Genomic DNA, 18,697 nt, shown 5'->3' on the forward strand with positions numbered 1-18,697 from the left:
GCACGGGGCAGGCGGGCGGCGGAGGGGTGACTTCCCGCTGAGGCAGCCCCGGAGCCGCGCCGGACGGAGGAGCCCCTTTATTTTGATTTTTTTGGTCGTTGTTGTTTTTGGTGTGCTTTTATACGTTTTCCTGGTGGCCGGCCGGGCTCGGTAGGCGGAGGGCGCCAGCGCAGAGCCGCAGGCCGAGACGAGCCGGGCCGAGGGGGCTGGGCGGCCGGCGGGGTCGGCGATGCGGTGCCTCGCTCTGCTTGGCCTCGTCGCCTGGGGCCTGGGGAGCTGGGCCGGACACAGCGGCGGAGCGTCCCCCCCTCCCTGCCCGGCCCCGTGCAGCTGCGACGGCGACCGCGGCGTGGACTGCTCCGGGCGGGGGCTTGCGGCCGTGCCCGCGGGACTCAGCGCCTTCACGCACGCACTGTGAGTCGGGGCCGGGCCGGGCCGGGCGGGCAGGTAGCCGGGCGGGGGGAGGCACCACCGGCGGCGGTAGCCCCGGCCATTGCGGTGTGCGGGGGTTGCTGCGGTGCGGGTCTAATAACGCGGCCGGCTCCGGCGCCGCCGCGCTCCCCGGCCGAGCCGCGGTGCGGCCTCCGGGCAGGGCCCGGCGCTACCGGGGCAGGTGAGCTCGGCAGGGCCCGGGGCGGCTCCGGGCGGCCGAGGGGAGCCGGCCGAGCGCGAAGGGAGCGGTGTAAAGGCTGGGAGGAAGCCGCTCGGAGCTGCGGCGGTGAAAGGCGAGGCTCGGGGGTTCGGTGGGGCCCGGGTCGATGCCGGTGCCGTCCTGAGGCGGGGGGGAGCTGCTGCCCTCGCTCGCGTGTGTGTGTGTGTGTGTGTGTGCCTGCCTCAGCGTGCTCCGCGCCCCGGGTCGCCTTTCTCCTCGATCGTCTCTAGAAACCGGTTGCCATTGCTGGTCAGTTCGCTCTCAAAAGTTAAAGGCATTTTCAGCCCGAAGAACGGCGTAAGTCTGGTTAAATACCGTGCCTTCGCTTTTACGAAATCTTCACAATGGTAAAGCACAGGGGAACCTTGGAAAAAAACAGCATAGCCCAACATCGGGGGTTGTCGAGTTTTGCTCGTGAGTGACGAAAAACAAACTCTTAAAGAAAACCAAAACATTTTATCCCATGTACTATGATAATGTTGTAGAACAGGCAGAAACTGGTAGGTCTTGTGTGGCGTTTTGGTAACTTTAATAATAAAATTTTAATTGAGGAATGAGCACGGTTCTGTAGAGACATGACCGGCGAGGGATTTGCAGCTTTCAATACGGTAGCTTTGCTAATCCACAAACCTGTTAAGTTTCACAATAAAACCTGTCAGTCTTGCCCCACTTCTCAGCGCAGATTTCTCAGGGTGGAGCAAGGTCTGGTAGGGGCCAGTGGTCAAGTCTGGTATTACTAAAGCTTTGTGTTTACAGCATGTCATACAGCACACTACGGCAAACGATAGTGCGACGTTTCACATCGGTACTGAACTGCTCTTTTGTCAGAACACAGCAGAGGTGTATGCCTTGGAAAATTGCATTATTTTCTTTCTTTGTTTGCCCACGCTTAATATGCGGAGGGAGTCTGATTCATACTAATTCATACTAACACTGGGTGTTTAGTTTTGGGAGAAGGTTTCCAATTTCTCCTACATATTTGGATTGTTTCTTTTAGTTGTTCAGGCTGGGTGGAGAAAGATTACTGGGCCTTTTTTCTTGTGTACTAGTTGATGAATGGTAGAAGTTGCATCTGGTCTCAGTTGTTATCTGTGCTTAAATATTTTGTTCCTTTTTTTGTGCTTATAAGGTGTTAAGTGGGACCTCGCTTTGTGGTGTTTTTCCTGTGGCAGAAATGGTGGTTTCTGAGTGTTTGGGGTAGGGAATGAGACGCTGCCATCATGAACCCTTGGCATTACTGCTAAACAGTCTTCTCTTCACAGATAAAACAGGGAAGTTGCCGAAATTAATAAGGTGCTTGAAGTCTCTCTGGCAAAAGCTGCATTTAAGCATAAGATTTTATGGCTCCTAGATTGTGTGGCTGTCTAATAAAATAGACTGGTACATCCCTGAGTGTCTGCAACATGACATAAGTTGTCTGATGGGTACAGGTTGCCATAGCCAACACCCGTTAGAGAGAAAACTGCTGGAGAGTTTAATTTTGTAAGTTTCTCCTTGCTCTGCAGGTACATTTCTCACAGCCAGTTGTAAGTTCCTCTTTGCTGTGCAGGTAAATTTCACACAGCGAATTGTAAGTTCCTCTTTACTGTGCAGGGAAATTTCACAGAGCCAGTTGTAAGTTTTTCCTTACTGTGCAGGTAAATTTCACACAGCGAATTGTAAGTTCCTCTTTACTGTGCAGGGAAATTTCACACAGGCATGTGATACTTATGGCTAAAGTGAGAGGAGGCCTGCGCACGCTGAAATGGGCTTTGGAATGAATTTTTGTAGCTTTTGATTTTATGCTCTTTAAACTTGAGAAGAATCTTTCTTGAACTTGAGAAGAACCTGGTGCTGTGGCAGGGATCAGTGCTCTGATCCCTGTTTGCGTTCAGTTCCTGCTTCCTTGTTTACAGAAGGAAAATAATTGATGGCTTCTTGGTGCTTCTGAGCTTAGCCAGTCTCTCTTGTAGTGAGGGCACTAGAATTTAGGGTATGTAGAAGACAGTTTTGGAGACAATGAGGAACTCACTTCTGACCTACTTGGGCTGGACAATGTATAGTTTTGCCAGAGATGCTCAGTTAGTTAGTGTGGAAGAAGACAAAAATAAAATCGCATTCCTATGTGACATGTTGGTCTCATGGCAAAGCACCTTAGCTATGTGAAGAGAAGAGAACTTTTCTGTGCTTTATGTCAGGCACCTTAATGATGTCAGGAGAGTCCCTCAACATTGCTGCTGGGCTAGTTTTTGATTATAGCCATGTCAGCAGAGAGCCTGTAGCACAGAGGTGGCTGAAAGAGTGTTACAGGTGATGTTCTGTGGTACTAAAGCAAAGGTATGCCCAGATTTTTGCTTTGGCCATGAGAGAAAAAAAGCTGCTCACAACTGAAGTTGGCAGTGAATGAGTTCCAAGGCAGTTGAGAATTATGGAAGGAACCCAGTATTTAATTTTTACTAGTTCTGTTTTCCTGAAGTCTTAATTTCTTTGTGTTAAGTCTAACCATTTAGCCTAACTTCCCAGGTGCTGCCATGAATGGTCAGACAGGGATTTCTGTAGATCCTTAAAGACTATCCTTACAGAATATCCTTCCCATTCCTTGTTTCTGTTTATTCAGCTCTAGACTGATCCCCTGCTGCCTCTTGCTTACTGTGGTGGGCTGAAAGCAGGGAGAGAGGGGCTGGTGTGATAGTGGGGGATTATATGATTACCAGAGAATGGTGAGATCTCTTGAGGGTAATTCTCTCAGACTGAGCAGCTCAAAAAGATGGAGTATCTGGTCACTGCTTTTGAATCCTTGGTGAACTTTGGGAGGTGGAATTTGAATAAAGCTGTCCCAGCTGCAGTCAGCTCAGTGAAGAGATTACTGGGAGATGTACAAGTGCTCAGGAAAGACAGATGACAGCACCAGGTCAGACCTTTCTCAGGGGATGGCATGGATGGGGACGAGCTCACAGGGAGTTGGGATGACATGAGCAAGGATAAATGCTTGATACTTTTACTGTAGGCAACCATTTGTATAATTTAGGTAGGTGTTTATGTAACTCTTAATTGCCATCTGCCAGTTCTTCTGTTTATGAAGGTTCAGTTTGCTTGGTTGCAAAATAACTGTAGTGTGTGCACGTTGTGGGCACAGAGTGTGTGGTGGTTGGGAGTGGGGCTGTGGCTGATCCCCAGTGTCTCCAGCTGTGCAGGACAGGTGAATGCTGTTGAAGGTGAGGAGCCAGGGGGTGCCCAGGGGTGCTGAGCAATCACACAGGGAGCAGAGGGCACACAGGGGCAGGGCATTCAAGCTGAAGGTTATAAAAGGTTGGGCTGAAGAGCAATAAGGAGCAGATGTTTGAAGCCTCCTTTGGTGTCAGTTGTGGCTCCACCATCCTTCTGATATGAGTAAGTGGTGCCTGTGCACCATATAAAGCATATGAAAATGGGTTTTTTTCAATGCTGTACGCTCCTAATTTTTGCTGTGATGTTCCACTTGCCATGTTCCAGAAAACCTCATGCTAGTGAGAGGAAATTTTGGTGAGGCGTACACATGTGCTTGTGCTCCTCATGGATGTCAGTTTGAGAAATCCACATTCCAGTTTGGAAGGTTTGATACTTGTATGAGTCTTGTGCAGGAGATTAAAGCAAGGAATTCTAGATAATTACTTTTGGAGAGATCTTCTATGGGCCTGGCTGACTTAGGTCTTGCCTGACAACCATGAGGAATACAGCCCCTTGTCGGTGCCTGCTATTATATTTTAGGCACTTGAAATAAGAAAACAATACAGATAGTTTTCATTCTAATGATTCCTGTGTGTATTTTCACACAAGAAGGAAGAGTAGGATCCCTTGCTTTAATTTTGCTTTCTCTGAGTGTGAAAGGCCGGGGGGCTTGGGAGCTCTGGCTGCCCTAGACTAGGGGATAAACCTTCAGGATGAAATTGTCATCTTGATCTTTTGGGTTTTATTGCCCATTTAACCTAAGAGTGCTGTATTTCTGTGTGCTGTTGTGCACTAGCTTTATGAGATTGTGATGTGGCAGTTGAGATCCTTTTTTCACTTGTTCTTCACTAGAGGTTGCTTCAGCAATCACAGAGTTGTTAATCTGTATTTTGGAATACATGCTCTGGAGCTACCTCCATGCTCTCAACATTAAATGAGATCCCTTGCTCTGTGTATAAATGGCAAAATTATGTGTTTCTGTTTGGGAGTGAGCAGAGCTTGCCCTTTTTTTTTTTTTTTTTTTTTTTTTTTTTGTCTTTTTATCTGTCACTGTTATTTTTTTGTAGACTGGCGATAAAATGTTGTAGGGAGGTGTGAGGTGTCTTCTGAACATCTGGATAGATAGATATATTTAGTGTACTGCTCTGGTCAGATGTCTAAGTATAGAAGGACCTGGCTGAGTTTTGTTAATGCTGTCTGGTAGAGTTGTTGTGGTGAAAAGTGAAGATGTCCAGATGTGACCTTGAGTCTGGAAAATGTAGCATGATTGCAATTCTTCTGAGGTAGAAAAGCCTTATGTAATTACAGGTGTGAAGGTTTTGCAGGTAGACCATTTAGTTTTTCATTTGCCTGTGCTACCTACTGGTGATGTGATGGCAAATAGTAATTCCATACTTCTGTTAGAAAGACATGGTTATGTCATTTCAATTTGAATATTCCTGTAAGTCAGCAGAAATACTGTTACATTTGTACAGGCTCATGCAATCCCACAGACAGGAGGAGTATTTCAGTTTGGTGAACATTCAGTGATTCCAGCAAGTCTTTCCAGCATATATCACCCAAGGGTTGGAGTCTTTATCTTCATTTTAAGCTGGCTAATTTATTTGTCAGTCTTGTAAAAAAGTGGATGCTTTTAGGTAGTGTACACAAAGTGAAGCTGGTGTTTCAGTGTTAAATATTTTTGCCTTTTTAATGTTTTTGTTGGTATCAAATTTGGTGTTTTCCTCTTCAGTGTTTATCCCCCTCCAAAACCCCCAACACTCTACCATAGCATGTAATTCTCAGGTATTTGGCATTTATTTTGTACACCGAGCTCATTTGTATCATATGTAATTTCTTGTTTGATGTGTACTGGCAGGGGCTTCTAAGTGTGATTTTGGGGAATAAATACTAAGATAAGTCTGCAACATAGAATCAAGCTTATGCTAGTAAGGAGGTAAATAATTACCATTTCAGTTCTTGAGAGGAATTTGCTAGTAACTATCTACTTGAGAGGGAAAATATGGAAGCTGTAATATAAGGACTAAAAAACAAAACAAAACTAAAAAAAAAACCTCCTCTGCAAGGATCTTTGTTTGTTTTGTACTCTACATCTAAGCCAGCAATTTTTGCAGAACACAAGCTCTTATTTACCCAGAGAAAATTACTGGCCTAGATTTCCGAAGGGCTGAGCACCCATATCACATTTTAGAGAGCATGGTGGCTGCAGGGCTCTGGGACTAACTCTGGGTGTCAGAGATCTTCCTCTCAGCCACCCCTGGGCCTTTCCTAAAAGCTCTTTCCTAAAGGTGAGCCTCTTTTGGGAATGGGTAGGAGCTGGTGTTGTGTTTGTTTTGTGGGGTGATTGCCCGCAGCCCGGGTTTGCCTGGCCCTTGTTTTACAAACCAGCAGGGGAGCGAGGTGATGGGACTGGCTCATTTCAGCAGGGCTGCTGGAGCTGCATGGCAGCAGTTGCTCTGCTCAGGGTGAGGGTGTTTCAGGCAGCAGCTCTGTGCTGCCAAACTGTGGTTTTGGGTCTCTCCATGGAAGAAGCAGAATGTTAAAAATAGCTTAAGGAAGAATCAGAGAGATTTGTATGATCCTAGAAATAGGAGACTAAGGTAGAAAGAGCAGAAGCAGCCATTCCTATTTGAAGAAACTTGTAAATTGAAGCAGCAGAGTTTTAAATGCTACAAGCCCTTTGTTTACAGAGATCTCAATAGTGTGTCATGGATTAGAGGCCCTGGCCATCCTCTCCACCTGGTAGATTCACCATCTGCTTCATCAGTGACCTAGGATTTTGCTACAGAGAAATACACTTCTGTAGTTTTTCATGTCTGCCTTTCAGGTACTGTTGCAGTTTGGGGTAAGATGTTCTCAAGCTTTGGTCTGAAAAGAGCTTTTCAGTCATGTGATGTTGGTTCTCAGTGCACTGCCACCTCTAGCTTGCCCTGCACAGCCCTGCTGAAGAAGTGGAGGTAGCTATTGGTGTTTCCTTTGCTCTTGCCCTGCACAGCCCTGCTGAAGAAGTGGAGGTAGCTATTGGTGTTTCCTTTGCTCTTGCCCTGCACAGCCCTGCTGAAGAAGTGGAGGTAGCTATTGGTGTTTCCTTTGCTGAGAGGTGGCCAGCTGGTGGTGTTGGTGGGGAATTGTGTGCAGGGATGGTTGGCACAGGAGCTCACATGGAGAACAGGAAGATCTTGGTGTTACTGTGTAAATACTGTCCTCACTATAAATATGTCTGAGAGCTTTTCTTCAGAATCACGCCCAGATTCATGCACTTTTGTTCCAAATAAAGCTGGTATGTCCAAATTGGACAAACATGCAGCAGTAGATATAAGGGTACCTGGGAAGTATAATTAAACAATGAAAAAATGGCCTGTTATATACATGCAAAACAGTTTACCTTTTTGCCTTTTTCTTTAAAGTCCTAAGTTCACTGGAACTGAAAGTTTCCAATATTTTCAAATCGTGTGTAATTTGTTTTAAAATACATACTTGACATAGCAGGATCCATTTTATTTTACTCTTGAATGATTTAACTGTTACAGGATTGTGACAAGGTCAGCACTTTCCACTTCCCAAAAATGTACTCCTGTTGCTCAGAGAGTAAGGGAAATCTGTATTTCAGCTTCACCAAGAATTTGAAGGCGCAGTGATGATATACATCTCTTACAAAACCACGGAGGGGACTGTAGTGATCTCAAAAATAACAGTTTAAAGTTGGTGTCTGAGAACTGCTGTTGAATTTGAATGGATAATAGCCAACTTAGGGCATTATGCATAATGTCAGCCGATATGGTAACATGTTTTTAAAAATACAGATAGCTATTTTTGACCAGGTGATGTTGGTATTCCCTGGTGGACTGTGGTCTGACATCTGTCAGAGATATGTTTGATTTTGGGAAATAAGAATATCACTTAAACATTTTCTTACTAAAATATGAAGGCTTTTTTTTTTTTCTTTTAAAGTGATGTGCCTCTTCCTTTTCTCTCTCCAACCAGTTGTGGTAAAATGCTAGGTCTTGCAAGGACATTTTTCACCCTAAAGCTTTTAATCAGATGTGTCTGGACTTTTAAACAGTTACAGGTTTAGGCCTTCCCTGTGTACCTCTGAAATTGCACATCATAAATGAATGTGCAGTTTCAGAGGTACTCAGGGAAGGCCTAAACCTGTTTAATTTAGCTTAATGCTGCAGATGCAGTTGTATATTTGGTAAGGTTGCTCTCTGAAAATGTATTTTAACTGGGGGGTTTTGCTGTTACCTTGCTGGCACGTGCAGGGCTCCAGACGGATAGCCTGCCCCCGTGCCCAGTGGGAGAGCAGCACGGCTGTGCTTTCACAGCCGTGTCCCTGCCAGTGAGAACAGATGGGCTGCTTCATCCGTCCTGGGGAGCCCTGCGCGGGGCTGGACAGCCGGGGCTCATTGCTAGGTTTGCTGCGAGCAGTTCAGCTCTTGCTGAAGCTCTTGTGCTTTGCCTGGCACTGCTCAGTGGTGGCACAGGAAAGCCCAGATGTGGAACAATGCTGGTTTGGCATTGCAGTAATGCAGTGTATTGCAGAGACCATGCAGCGCAGCTCACTGTGGCTGTGTTTCATTCTTTTGGGTGTGATACTGTGCAGTGCTTCTTTGTGAACCATTTGGGCACTGTGGGGGTTGTGTTTGGTGTTCAGCAGATGCAGAAGACATGAGTGGACGTGGGTCTTGCTGGGATGCGTAAGTTTTCTGTGCTGTTTAGGTGGCCTGGAAAGGCCCAGGGATGGCCTTGAAGAGCCGACGCTTCAAAGGACGAGGAGAGACTTCTGATCTTGTCTCGGTGTTTATTAATTGTTTATCTAAAAGATTTTCTTTCAGCCCGACAGAGGTCTGCACAGCAGCCAGCCATGAGCACACTGCGAGCCCCCGGGGCGGTCACTTATCTTTATACCCGAAGTTACGTGTACAATATTTATCATTTTTCCCCAATACCTTCTACCCTTATTAACCGGTGCACTTCTAGTAATAACCAATCCCAAAGTGCCACCATCACCACAGAAGATGGAGGCCAAGAAGAAGAAGAAGAAGAACAGGACACGCCCCAATTCCTCCATCTTACTTCTTTAGACCCCCCTGTACCAAAATCCTAAACCCTGTGTCTTACACTCTAATTAACTTATCCCTTCACCATTCACCCAGTGAAACCTTCCCAGTCCTCATACAGGCGTCGTCTCCTGTGTAGGATCAAAGCCCTGCCACCAGACACTTCTGGCAACATTCCAGGACTCCCGAGCCCCCCAAGGGTGGTCTCGGCCACTCTGCACCTCCGTCCTGAGGTGCTGAGATCCCACAGGGATGTACCTGGGGTTGGTGTCTCCCGTGCCCATGGCTTCCCCTTTCAGAGCACAAAATGCAAACGTTGTTCCCTCTGTCCAAACAGGACGTGGCACTGTGTTAGCTTGTAAAGGGAGGATTTGTTTTTCCTGCACTCAGGGCTTTGGGGTTGTGGCAGGAAAGCAGGACAGTAGCTCCTGTTGCTGGAGGAGGAGATGGTGCAGGGTAGGAAAGGATGTTTGGGGAAGCTGGCTGCCCCTTGCCTGTCAGGAGTCGGTGCTGTATAACCTCAGTCCTTTCTTTGTTATTAGAGTTTGATACATGGGATATCCTGGCTGTCCTTTTTAAAACTTAGTCTCATGTTATTTTAAAAATAACTCTTACTGGAGGAGTTTCCTTGCTGTTTTCTAAATGCTGATCCAGATTAGTAGCAGATGTAGTTTGTTCATCTGGAAGAGTGAAGAGACTGAAACCTGTGACTTTGGAGTGCAGACCCTCTCTGGTGCAGTGGGACATTGTGTGTGGAAACATGTGTGGTGCTCTCCCCGTGGCAGAACTGGTGCAGTGGGACATTGTGTCTGGAAACATGCGTGGTGCTCTCCCTGTGGCAGAACTGGTGCATCTGACCTTCACTCCACTCCACTCCTGTGTGTAAAAGCTGTGAAGAGGTTGCCATCTTTTTTGGGTGCCATGGTTGGAAGCCCTAGAAATATGTTGATTTTTTTAACTAGGCTAGGGGAAACCTTTCCCAGACTGGGGGACATGCCTGTAGTAGTGCTCTCAGCAGTTCTGTGAGCTGCTCCTGCAAATTAGGAGTCCTTTAACCTACTGCCAGGAGCCCTGCACTGTTTGGAAGATGGTTGCTTACACGTTCTTTAGGGGAATTTTGCAAAGCCATTGTCAACAGCAACCTACATAATCATTTATTTATATAATACATAATCATATTTCTTGTTCATCTCCTTTATTTACAGTTTCACTCAAGTAGCTGCTCCATTGAGACATGAAATGTTCACTGTGCTGGGTGTCCCCTTGGGGTCTTGGTGGCCTTCCTGGAATTAGCTGGGGAGAGAGAAGGGAAATGGTTCATTGTAAAGAGTCCTACTCTGAGAATGTAGTTACTGATGATTTGGGCCTGCACAGGCTTCTGCCTTTTTGGAAATTTTTTACTGCTATTTGCCTTAACATTTGAATAAAAAAAAAAAAAACATAATGGAAGTGGATGGGCTAATATTGACCAAACTGTTAATATTTTACAGAACCTAGTGTGAGTCTTGCTGGGTGTAGAAAATCCATGTCTTTTGCAAGGGCAAATCTGGCTCTGTGTTACTATGGCTAAGTGTTTGCTGGAGGCATTATATCTCTTCAATATCAGGTTAGTCATTTATTTAGAATTTACTTGCTCTTGCTTGACATTTTTCTCAGAAATTTCAACTAGTTTGTTTACACGTTCTTTTTCTGTAACCTGCTTACTGCAAAGGCAGGTCTCTAGTTTTCAGACCAAAAATGAACAATATCTCGAATGTTCAAGAGGATTAAGCAAGGATTTAATTTGTTTTTGGTATAATAAGTGGCAGTTGTTTACTTCTTCAGCAGAATACTTTGCAGTATTGCAGCAAGACCGGTTTTTCCTCCTTAAAACTCTTCAACTCTCCTGAGTAATCACGCCAGTAAAACAAGTCTGTGTATTCAAAAGAGGCTAGCATGAAAACAATAATATACCTGAAATCCCATTTAAGAGTAGGACTGCTTACACTGTGATGGTATCTTCACTTACACAAAATAGGGTTTTTTTTTTTGTCTAAAAGCATCAATGTGAGAAATTCTGTAACAAACATCAGATAAATATTCAAATACCCTTGGTATTTGCCTCACCAAATATATTCCCTATGTCCTTCAGGCAAGGTGCATTGCCTGGTCTGGGTTGGTTCAGTGCCATCAAGAAAAGAGAATAGCAGAATAATAATGTAAAAATTTAAAAAATTGTCCCTCGTGCCATTTGTCATTGAAGTTGCCTCACTGAATTTGATGCCCAGTCTGATTACTTTTTTATAAAAAGGTCAGGATTGATACTGCTGGCCACTTCACTGTTCAAATTGACTTTCCCACCAGTTTGTCCTTTGGCATCTTCAGTGGGAATAGGCAGCTTGTGTTTCATCTGTGACCTGCAAGTGCCCATCAGTAGATATACTTTAGAGGTACTGGAGCAGCTGAGGATTCTACAGTGTTTATGATATATGTACCTCTTTCAAAAAAATCCCCTTCTTTCCAAAGAGGATACATTAGTTGCATTGTGCTGTTACTGAGAAAGAGAACAAGAATTACACAGTACCTACTGTTGTCCCATGTACTGAATAAGTTTTAATTGTTGGTGCCTTCCTTGAACTATCAAATTGAAAAGTAGTTTCTTAAGAGAACTTATGAATCTCAGTGTGAATCAACAGGCAAAGTGTAAGAGGTAGTTTTGCATGTGACCATTTTCGGCCTTACAAGTTTTTTGCATCTCTAATTTAAAGAAAGAAAAGCCATTGAGTAGTAGCACCCTCCCCTGGGATTTGAGCCCTGCTGTGTTTGTGTTGAAATGGAAGCCTGATGTGTGGTAGTGGTGAGTTCTGTTTAGCTCTGCTGTACATCACTGGAGATCTGCAGGAGCACGTGGATATCTGGTTTGGCAACCTAATCTAAGGGCTTTGCTACAAGAGTTTAGAGTGAGTGACTTAGAAAATTTTAAAGTTTGGTAAAGGAGGCAGGTTCCTGCCGCAGTGCAGTGCTAGCAGATGCTTCTCTTGAGGCTGACAGCAGATATCTTAACAATTCATATCTGCAGAGCTGTTGGGAAAGCCTTAAGATCTGTCCATGTTATAGATGTTGCTTAACTCCTTTGGGAGCTCAAACAGACAAGCACAGCCTTAAATGGGGTTACTTCTTAACCTGTCTCTATGAAATAGTCAGCCTTTGGTTTAGGTGTCTCTGAAGTGCACAGTGTGCTAGAAATACAGGATATTGCTCCCTATTTGCTTTGTATTTTTAAAGCAGGTAAAACATGGGATAATTTCAGAGAACATGTGCAGATCACCCAAGAAGCCTCAGGAGAGCCTCACTGCATGTGCAGGTAAAAGCACAAACAGGCCCTGTTGTGCTGCCATCCTCTCAGCAGCAGCCTTGGAAAGGCTCTTTTCTCCAGGTGTACAACCTCCTTGGAAGGAGGAGATTCTGTTACAGCTTTTCTTTAGCAGCTTTTCACTGCAAATACCTTTCATTCAGTTTTCACAGAGTAGCCCAAGGCTCTTGGGGAAGGACTGGGCTGGAAACTCAGCACACTTATTGCCATAGGTTGCATGCATTTAGACAAGGTGGTGAATGAAGCACAAGAGGCATCTTAAACATTGAAAATCTTGGTTGTATTTTAAGTTTTTTTAGCTGTTACAAAGATAACATCTGTGGAGAAATTAATAAGCAATAAGTAAACTGTGTTGAATCCAGGATTGCAGAATGCAGTTTAACTGCTTTAGGTTTCAGCACACTCATTTAATTATTGGGTTACTGTAGGTTTTCTCTGCTGGGGGGAGTGTGTGTGTGTAAGTGAAAATGTGAACGTTTATGCAAAGACCTGTGAATGAAGTTTGGGAATATTGCCTTTGTGTTGCCTACACAATCCCACTTTATTTTATCCCTGCCTTAATTTCTTTTCAAGAAGACTTTAGATCAGTCTTGCTATCACTTACACTCAACTATTTCAGTGTCCAGTTCTCCATGTGATTTAACACACACAAGTTTAGTTATTATTTTCTGGCCTAGGGAGAGATTTCCTTCCAATAATTACCTTTACTGCCCTTTACCCTTCTGCGCATAAGTTTGTTTGGAGAAACATAGTTGCTTGGTAAGCAGCTCCAAACAAGGCAGTGCCTGGAGCTGTCTTGGAAACATAAATTATACCTTTTAAATAGCATGTTAAGCTTCATGTGCAGAAAGTAAACGACTAGATGTACTGAATAAGCAAGTTCTAAAGATTTCTCCCTGAGCTGTAGGCCCTGTGAGTTCATCAGGAAAGCACCAGTTCACTCTGCCCTTCAATACTCTATTTGCAGGTACAAAGACATGCAGGTTACCTAATAACATCCATTCACTCAACCATTGCTTTCTACTGGCAGCTGTTTAGCCATACAGTACTCAAATGTATTTATGAGATGAATGTGATGCAATGCTGCCAGACAGATTCCTCCTGTGGCAGCAAAGAAATACATATTTAATCTTGTGGAAATTTCTCAGGATTATAGCCTTCTGTTTGCTTTCCATGATGAACTTCTTAATACATAGTATGGATAAAAGAAAATAGATAGTAAAGACCAGCGGAGACAAAGTGCATACATTCTTTGTCAAAACCATTTTTATTTTAATTCAATTGTAGTTAGAGAATTTCTTGAGCTGAGTGGTACAAAATTACTTCTGAAAGCTGTTTCATTAATTAATCTATATGCTGTACAAGATACAGTCTGATATGTAAGGGATGGTTGCTTCACTCTACTATGGTTATTATAAATAGTCCTTATATCTAACTAATTTGTGGTAAATATAATGAAGAGCAGGAAAAGGTTCCATTTGTCTTGAACCTTTGAATATTTAGTGTTCTTATTAAGATGGAATAATCACTTAACTCTACTGTTAATGGCAGTAAATATTTGTGAAGTTTACTATCTATTTGTATGTGGAAAAAAGAAACTGTTTTAACTTGACAAAGCTATAGATCTTTTAAAATAAAATTGCCTTCTTCATTCTTTGTGTTTGCTCAAAAATCATGTTTTGCCCATTTCCTCACCTTTTCCCCTAAGGTACTCTCTTAAATCTCTAATCTGATCACCTGTCCCTCAACTAAAATTTAATATAAATCACTGCATCTGCTTTACACTTTTTAGATTGGGTAGTGAATATAAGATAGATTGTTATTTATTGTGTCATCTGACACTGTATTTGCAGAGCATAATTTCATTTGTTGCATTAAAAATAGCTTGCCAGTTTCAATGGAACCCTTTTCACTCTGTGAACTTTCAGGGTGTTAATTTCTTTTTTTTTATGTTATCTTCATAGTTTTGCTGATAAATTGGAAAAATGGGTGTGTTAATGGAAGCAAATTATTAAATTGGTAATGAGGAAACAGGGTGTCAATAGCTTAAAGGTGTCAGTGTTAGCAGCAGGTTTCAGGCTGTGTGGCAAGTTTTACTGCCCTTGGTTTACTGAGCCAGTAAAATTCAGTCTCTCAAGGTAGGAGGAACCAGACTTCTTCAAAATAAGCAAGAGCAAGACAAACCAGATCATGTTATTAAGACAGCTTAGCAAGGATACGTTTTGCCCACCTTGTATCGATTTTAGTTGTTTCCATGTGAATTTATGTTGGTCAGTGGTCTTTAGGTAAGAGCAGAGGTGTATTTCCTTGCCTGTAGAATAGCTGTGATGATGTGAAAATGTGCCCATGCTCGTCCTGTGGAGATAACCAAGAGGGACAAAGGTTCATAAGCCAAGTTTGTTTGTTGGAGTTCATCTGTAAAATGCATATTGCTGGGAAAATGCACATACTGTTTCTGTCTATAAGCAAGCTGGAAATACATGCAGGTTTTGCCTTCTGTGGATTGCTTCTTTTCACTCACACATGAATTAGGTGTGTTTGTGTAAAAATTGATTCTATGTACATGATCAAAGTTGACAAGCCTTAATCTCTGTTGCAAGGAGCGTGGACCAGGTAGTCAATGTAGTAGGTGTTTGTTTTTCATGTGAATACTTGAAATGTTCTATTTGCATTAAGTAAGCTGTTTTTTTCTTGACAGTTAGTGATTAAAATCTGATTGGTTTTAAAGAAGTGTAGTCATTTAAATACTGAGAACAAAGTTAAACTGAAGAGATAACTTAACCTTTTCAAGGAAATAACTAGTAATAAGAGCTTCTTTGACCTCTTTTTTATAGTTGCAAGTGAGGGCTGTGTGTTCTTTTTGGTAGAGGGTTTCTGTGGACCATTTCATGTTGTATACATTTTCCTTAAAAATTAGAAAATACACTAAGTTTTTATTTGCTTATATTGTTGTGTCAGCAATAGTAAATATTACTAATTTTATTCATGTTAGGGCAGAATCCAGAAGTCCAGAGCTGTGTGTTTTACTAAGTTTGGTTGGCACAACTGTCCAGTTTGGGGTGCAATTCCTAACCAATAGTCATGTTTGTGAGTGCCTCTGATGTCTGAGTAGTTTGGGGGCGTTTGTTTGGTTTCATTTTTTTCCACAGAACTGTTAGGGCTGGAGGGATCTCTGGAGATGATCCAGGCTAACCCCCCTGGCCAAGGCAGGGTCACCTGGAGCAGGTGGCACAGGTCTGTGCCCAGATGGGGTTTGGATGTACCCAGAGGGAGACCCAGCTGCCCTCAATGTAGAGAAGGACTTGCTCATGTTGCTACCTCAGTGGGACTTCATGTTTTAGTTTATGGCCATGTTTGATTGGTTTGGGTGGTTGGTTTTGTTTTAGTTCGTTTGGGAGTTTTTGTTGGTTTTTTGTTGTTGTTTGGTTGGTTGGGGGAGGTGTTTGTTTTTTGACAACAGCAGATTAGACACTTGTTACTGTGTTCACAGGGGTCCGAGGAAGAGGGAAGAGACAAGGATTTGACTCCATGTTTCAGAAGGCTGATTTATTATTTTATGATATATATTACATTAAAACTATACTAAAATAATAGAAGAAAGGATTTTATCAGAAGGCTGGCTAAGAATAGAAAAGGAATGGAATAACAAAGGCTTGTGTCTTGGACAAAGAGTCTGAGCCAGCAGATTGTGATTGGCCATTGATTAGAAACAACCCCATGAGACCAATCACAGATGCACCTGTTGCATTCCACAGCAGCAGATAATCAATGTTTACATTTTGTTCGTGAGGCCTCTCTGATTCTCAGGAGAAAAAATCCTAAGGAAAGGATTTTTCAGAAAATATCACAGCTACAGACTCTGAGCCATGCAGCTAGTGACAGGCAAAGTGTGGGCCTTGGGTTGCACAGGATGGACGGGGTCTTGTTATGCTTTATTATATTGCAATGGCATATTCTCACACTATAGTGCAGCTTTATCAGATGTTCTTGCAGTGTTTTTATCAGCTTGATGCAATTTGATTGTCGCTGATGCATTGGATGCACTTAGGATGAGCTTTCATGCTTGGTTTTAGAACGTAAATTACTGCTCTTGCTCTTTGCTGCTAGGGAAGAGTTCCTGCTGAACTGCTGTGGCAGAAGTAAATAATCACAGGAATTGTCAATAGTGTAACTGAATTTGAGTGCAGTTAGTCCTTTATCAATGTTGAACTCTGCTGAGGTCAGGGATACAAGACATTCTGATAAAGGTTTGTGAATAGGCTTTCCAAAAATATATGCTTGGACTTAGGCCTTCAAACCAAGCCATGCAGACATTGCTGTGGGTTTTTCCTCCTTATTTTTTTGTAGAGTTACTTCATATTTTCTTGTAGGAGGAGGAAACAGGAACACCATTTAGGACAGGTGTTCATCATGTATTATTTTTTGTGGCCTTAATTCAGTGGTCTAAGGTAAGCCTGGAAAGAGACTTTAGTGTGTAATACCTAAGTAGGCCTTCTTATCTTTGAAAAGCAAAATCACTGAGAACCATGAGATGACCATTGCTGAAAGGAAAGTTGCTTCTTTGATTACGTGAACAGAATTACTTGCAGCTGACTCTCTGATGTATTTAAAAAAAACCACAAAAAAGGTTTTTATTATTTTAAAAATAATAGAAAGGTCCATGTTGATTTGTACCCAGTTGCATTTTCATATAATCATAGAATGGTTTGGGTTGGAAGGGACCAAAGATCACCTAGTTCCAACCCCCCTGCACGGGCAGGCACACCTTCCACCAGACCACGTCAGAGTCCCGTCCAACCTGGCCTGAGCAAGGAATGTTCCAAGGCTTCTGTGGGCAGCTGGTTCAGAGTCTCACCACTCCCACAGTAATGAAAGTCTTCCTGGTATCTAATGTGTGCCTGCTGCTTTCACCTTGATCCCATTCACCCTGCTTCTGCCACTCCATGCTCTTGTGAATAGTCTTTATCCCTTGCTTTTCTAGGCTCCCTTCAGGTACTGGAGGCTGCAGTTAGATCACCCCAGAGCCTTCTCTTTTCCAAGGTGAACAATCCCAGGTTTTGCCTGGACACATTTTTGTTTATAGTGTGTGGTGCTTGTTAAATAGTGCCTGCCTTGATACGTAGGTGGTGTAGAGAGGATTTTAAATCATTGCTTTTTGCATTCACTCAGATTGGTGTATGGCTTTTTCTGTTCTTCATGCCAATCACAGAAAGGCTATTCCAGTTTTCTCTCAGGGAGAAGGTGTTTTAGGGATCACCAGAGCCTCAGCCTGTGGTTCTTTAATGTGAAAAACATCCTCTGATAATGACTCTGGTAGGCTGGACTGGCTGGGCCAGTCTCCCACAGGGAAACTGCTTGTATTAACAGGACAAGGGCATCTATAGGACAATAGAGTGAGGCAGCAGCAGCTGGAGGGCTTGGACCATGGCTGGGCAAGTGATGGCTTCAAGTGGTGCTTGTACCTGGCACTCCTTACCCACCCCTGAGCCCTTCACCACATGCTCTTGCTGCCTCCCAAAAAACAGTGACCACCTTAGTCTGCTGCTTTGGCTGGTTTGGGGGGGAAGGGATTAGATGACTCCGTCTCCTCCAACCAGCCTGCACCTGTGAGGATGATATTTCAATGGTGTTTTCTTAAAACTGTTTTGTTTTGTGTTTGTGGCTCAAATATTACAAGTTTCTATAGCATTTCTGTCAAACAGAATCTGCCTGTGCTGCTGAAAATCCTCAAATGTCCTGTTTAATACACAACCATCAGTATTACATCAGTTTGGTCCTAAATAGTGAGTACAGATTACCTTCATTATTGTAAATGCAAGCAGATATTTAATTGTATGAGAGGCCAGTTAGATAGCAGGGTTTACACTTAAGCCTTGAGCAGCTGTATTTTCAGAGCATGCTGATGTGTCATGTGCAGTGTCAGCAGTTCCCGGTCCTTTCTCAGCTGTGTGCCTCGGGACGCCCAGGGATGTTTCATCAGCATGCCTTGTCCACATGCTTTCATTTCGGGGGCTGCTGTCTCGTGATGGCTTTGAGCGAGCTGTTGCACATAGGCTGGGTTTCTGACTACCTGTATAAGCAGGGGATGGACAGCAAAGAATGAGCAGAGTAAGCTTGAACTTCTTCTTATTGATGATAATATTTAAAAGCTCAAATGTAACAGTATTTCAGTGGTGAATACGTGGAAATTGTGTGTACTGCTTAATGTGTTTCAGAAATCCCTGTTACTTTTCTTCTTTCAATACAAGAAAACAGGCGTGTAATGCCTCATTGAAAGAAGCCTGTAGGAGTGCTTTGTGAGGGGCTTAATTAAGGGCTTTGAAAGACTAAACAAAAGGAAAAAGAAAATGCTACAGGGTTATTGTTATTCCAGCCCATTGGCTCAGAGAGCTGACCATCCATTGGTGCCTTCTATCCTTTTGCGAGCTGAATGACACTTTTGTTCAT

The 18,697-nt window shown here is 43.4% G+C and overlaps 1 protein-coding gene across 2 annotated transcripts in view; it reads left to right on the forward strand.

The window, feature by feature from the left end:
• The first annotated feature begins 8 nt into the window (after window positions 1–8).
• The window catches only part of LGR4 (leucine rich repeat containing G protein-coupled receptor 4), a 75,135-nt gene continuing 56,446 nt past the window's right edge, over window positions 9–18,697 (forward strand). For both annotated transcript variants that reach the window (XM_059474335.1, XM_059474336.1), the window contains exon 1: window positions 9–414. In XM_059474335.1, coding sequence (XP_059330318.1) covers window positions 230–414 — 185 coding nt within the window. In that variant the 5' untranslated portion in view covers window positions 9–229. The remainder of the gene's footprint in view (window positions 415–18,697) is intronic.

The sequence above is a fragment of the Ammospiza nelsoni genome, chromosome 6 (genome assembly GCF_027579445.1).
Source record: "Ammospiza nelsoni isolate bAmmNel1 chromosome 6, bAmmNel1.pri, whole genome shotgun sequence".
Classification (NCBI taxonomy): Eukaryota; Metazoa; Chordata; class Aves; order Passeriformes; family Passerellidae; genus Ammospiza; species Ammospiza nelsoni.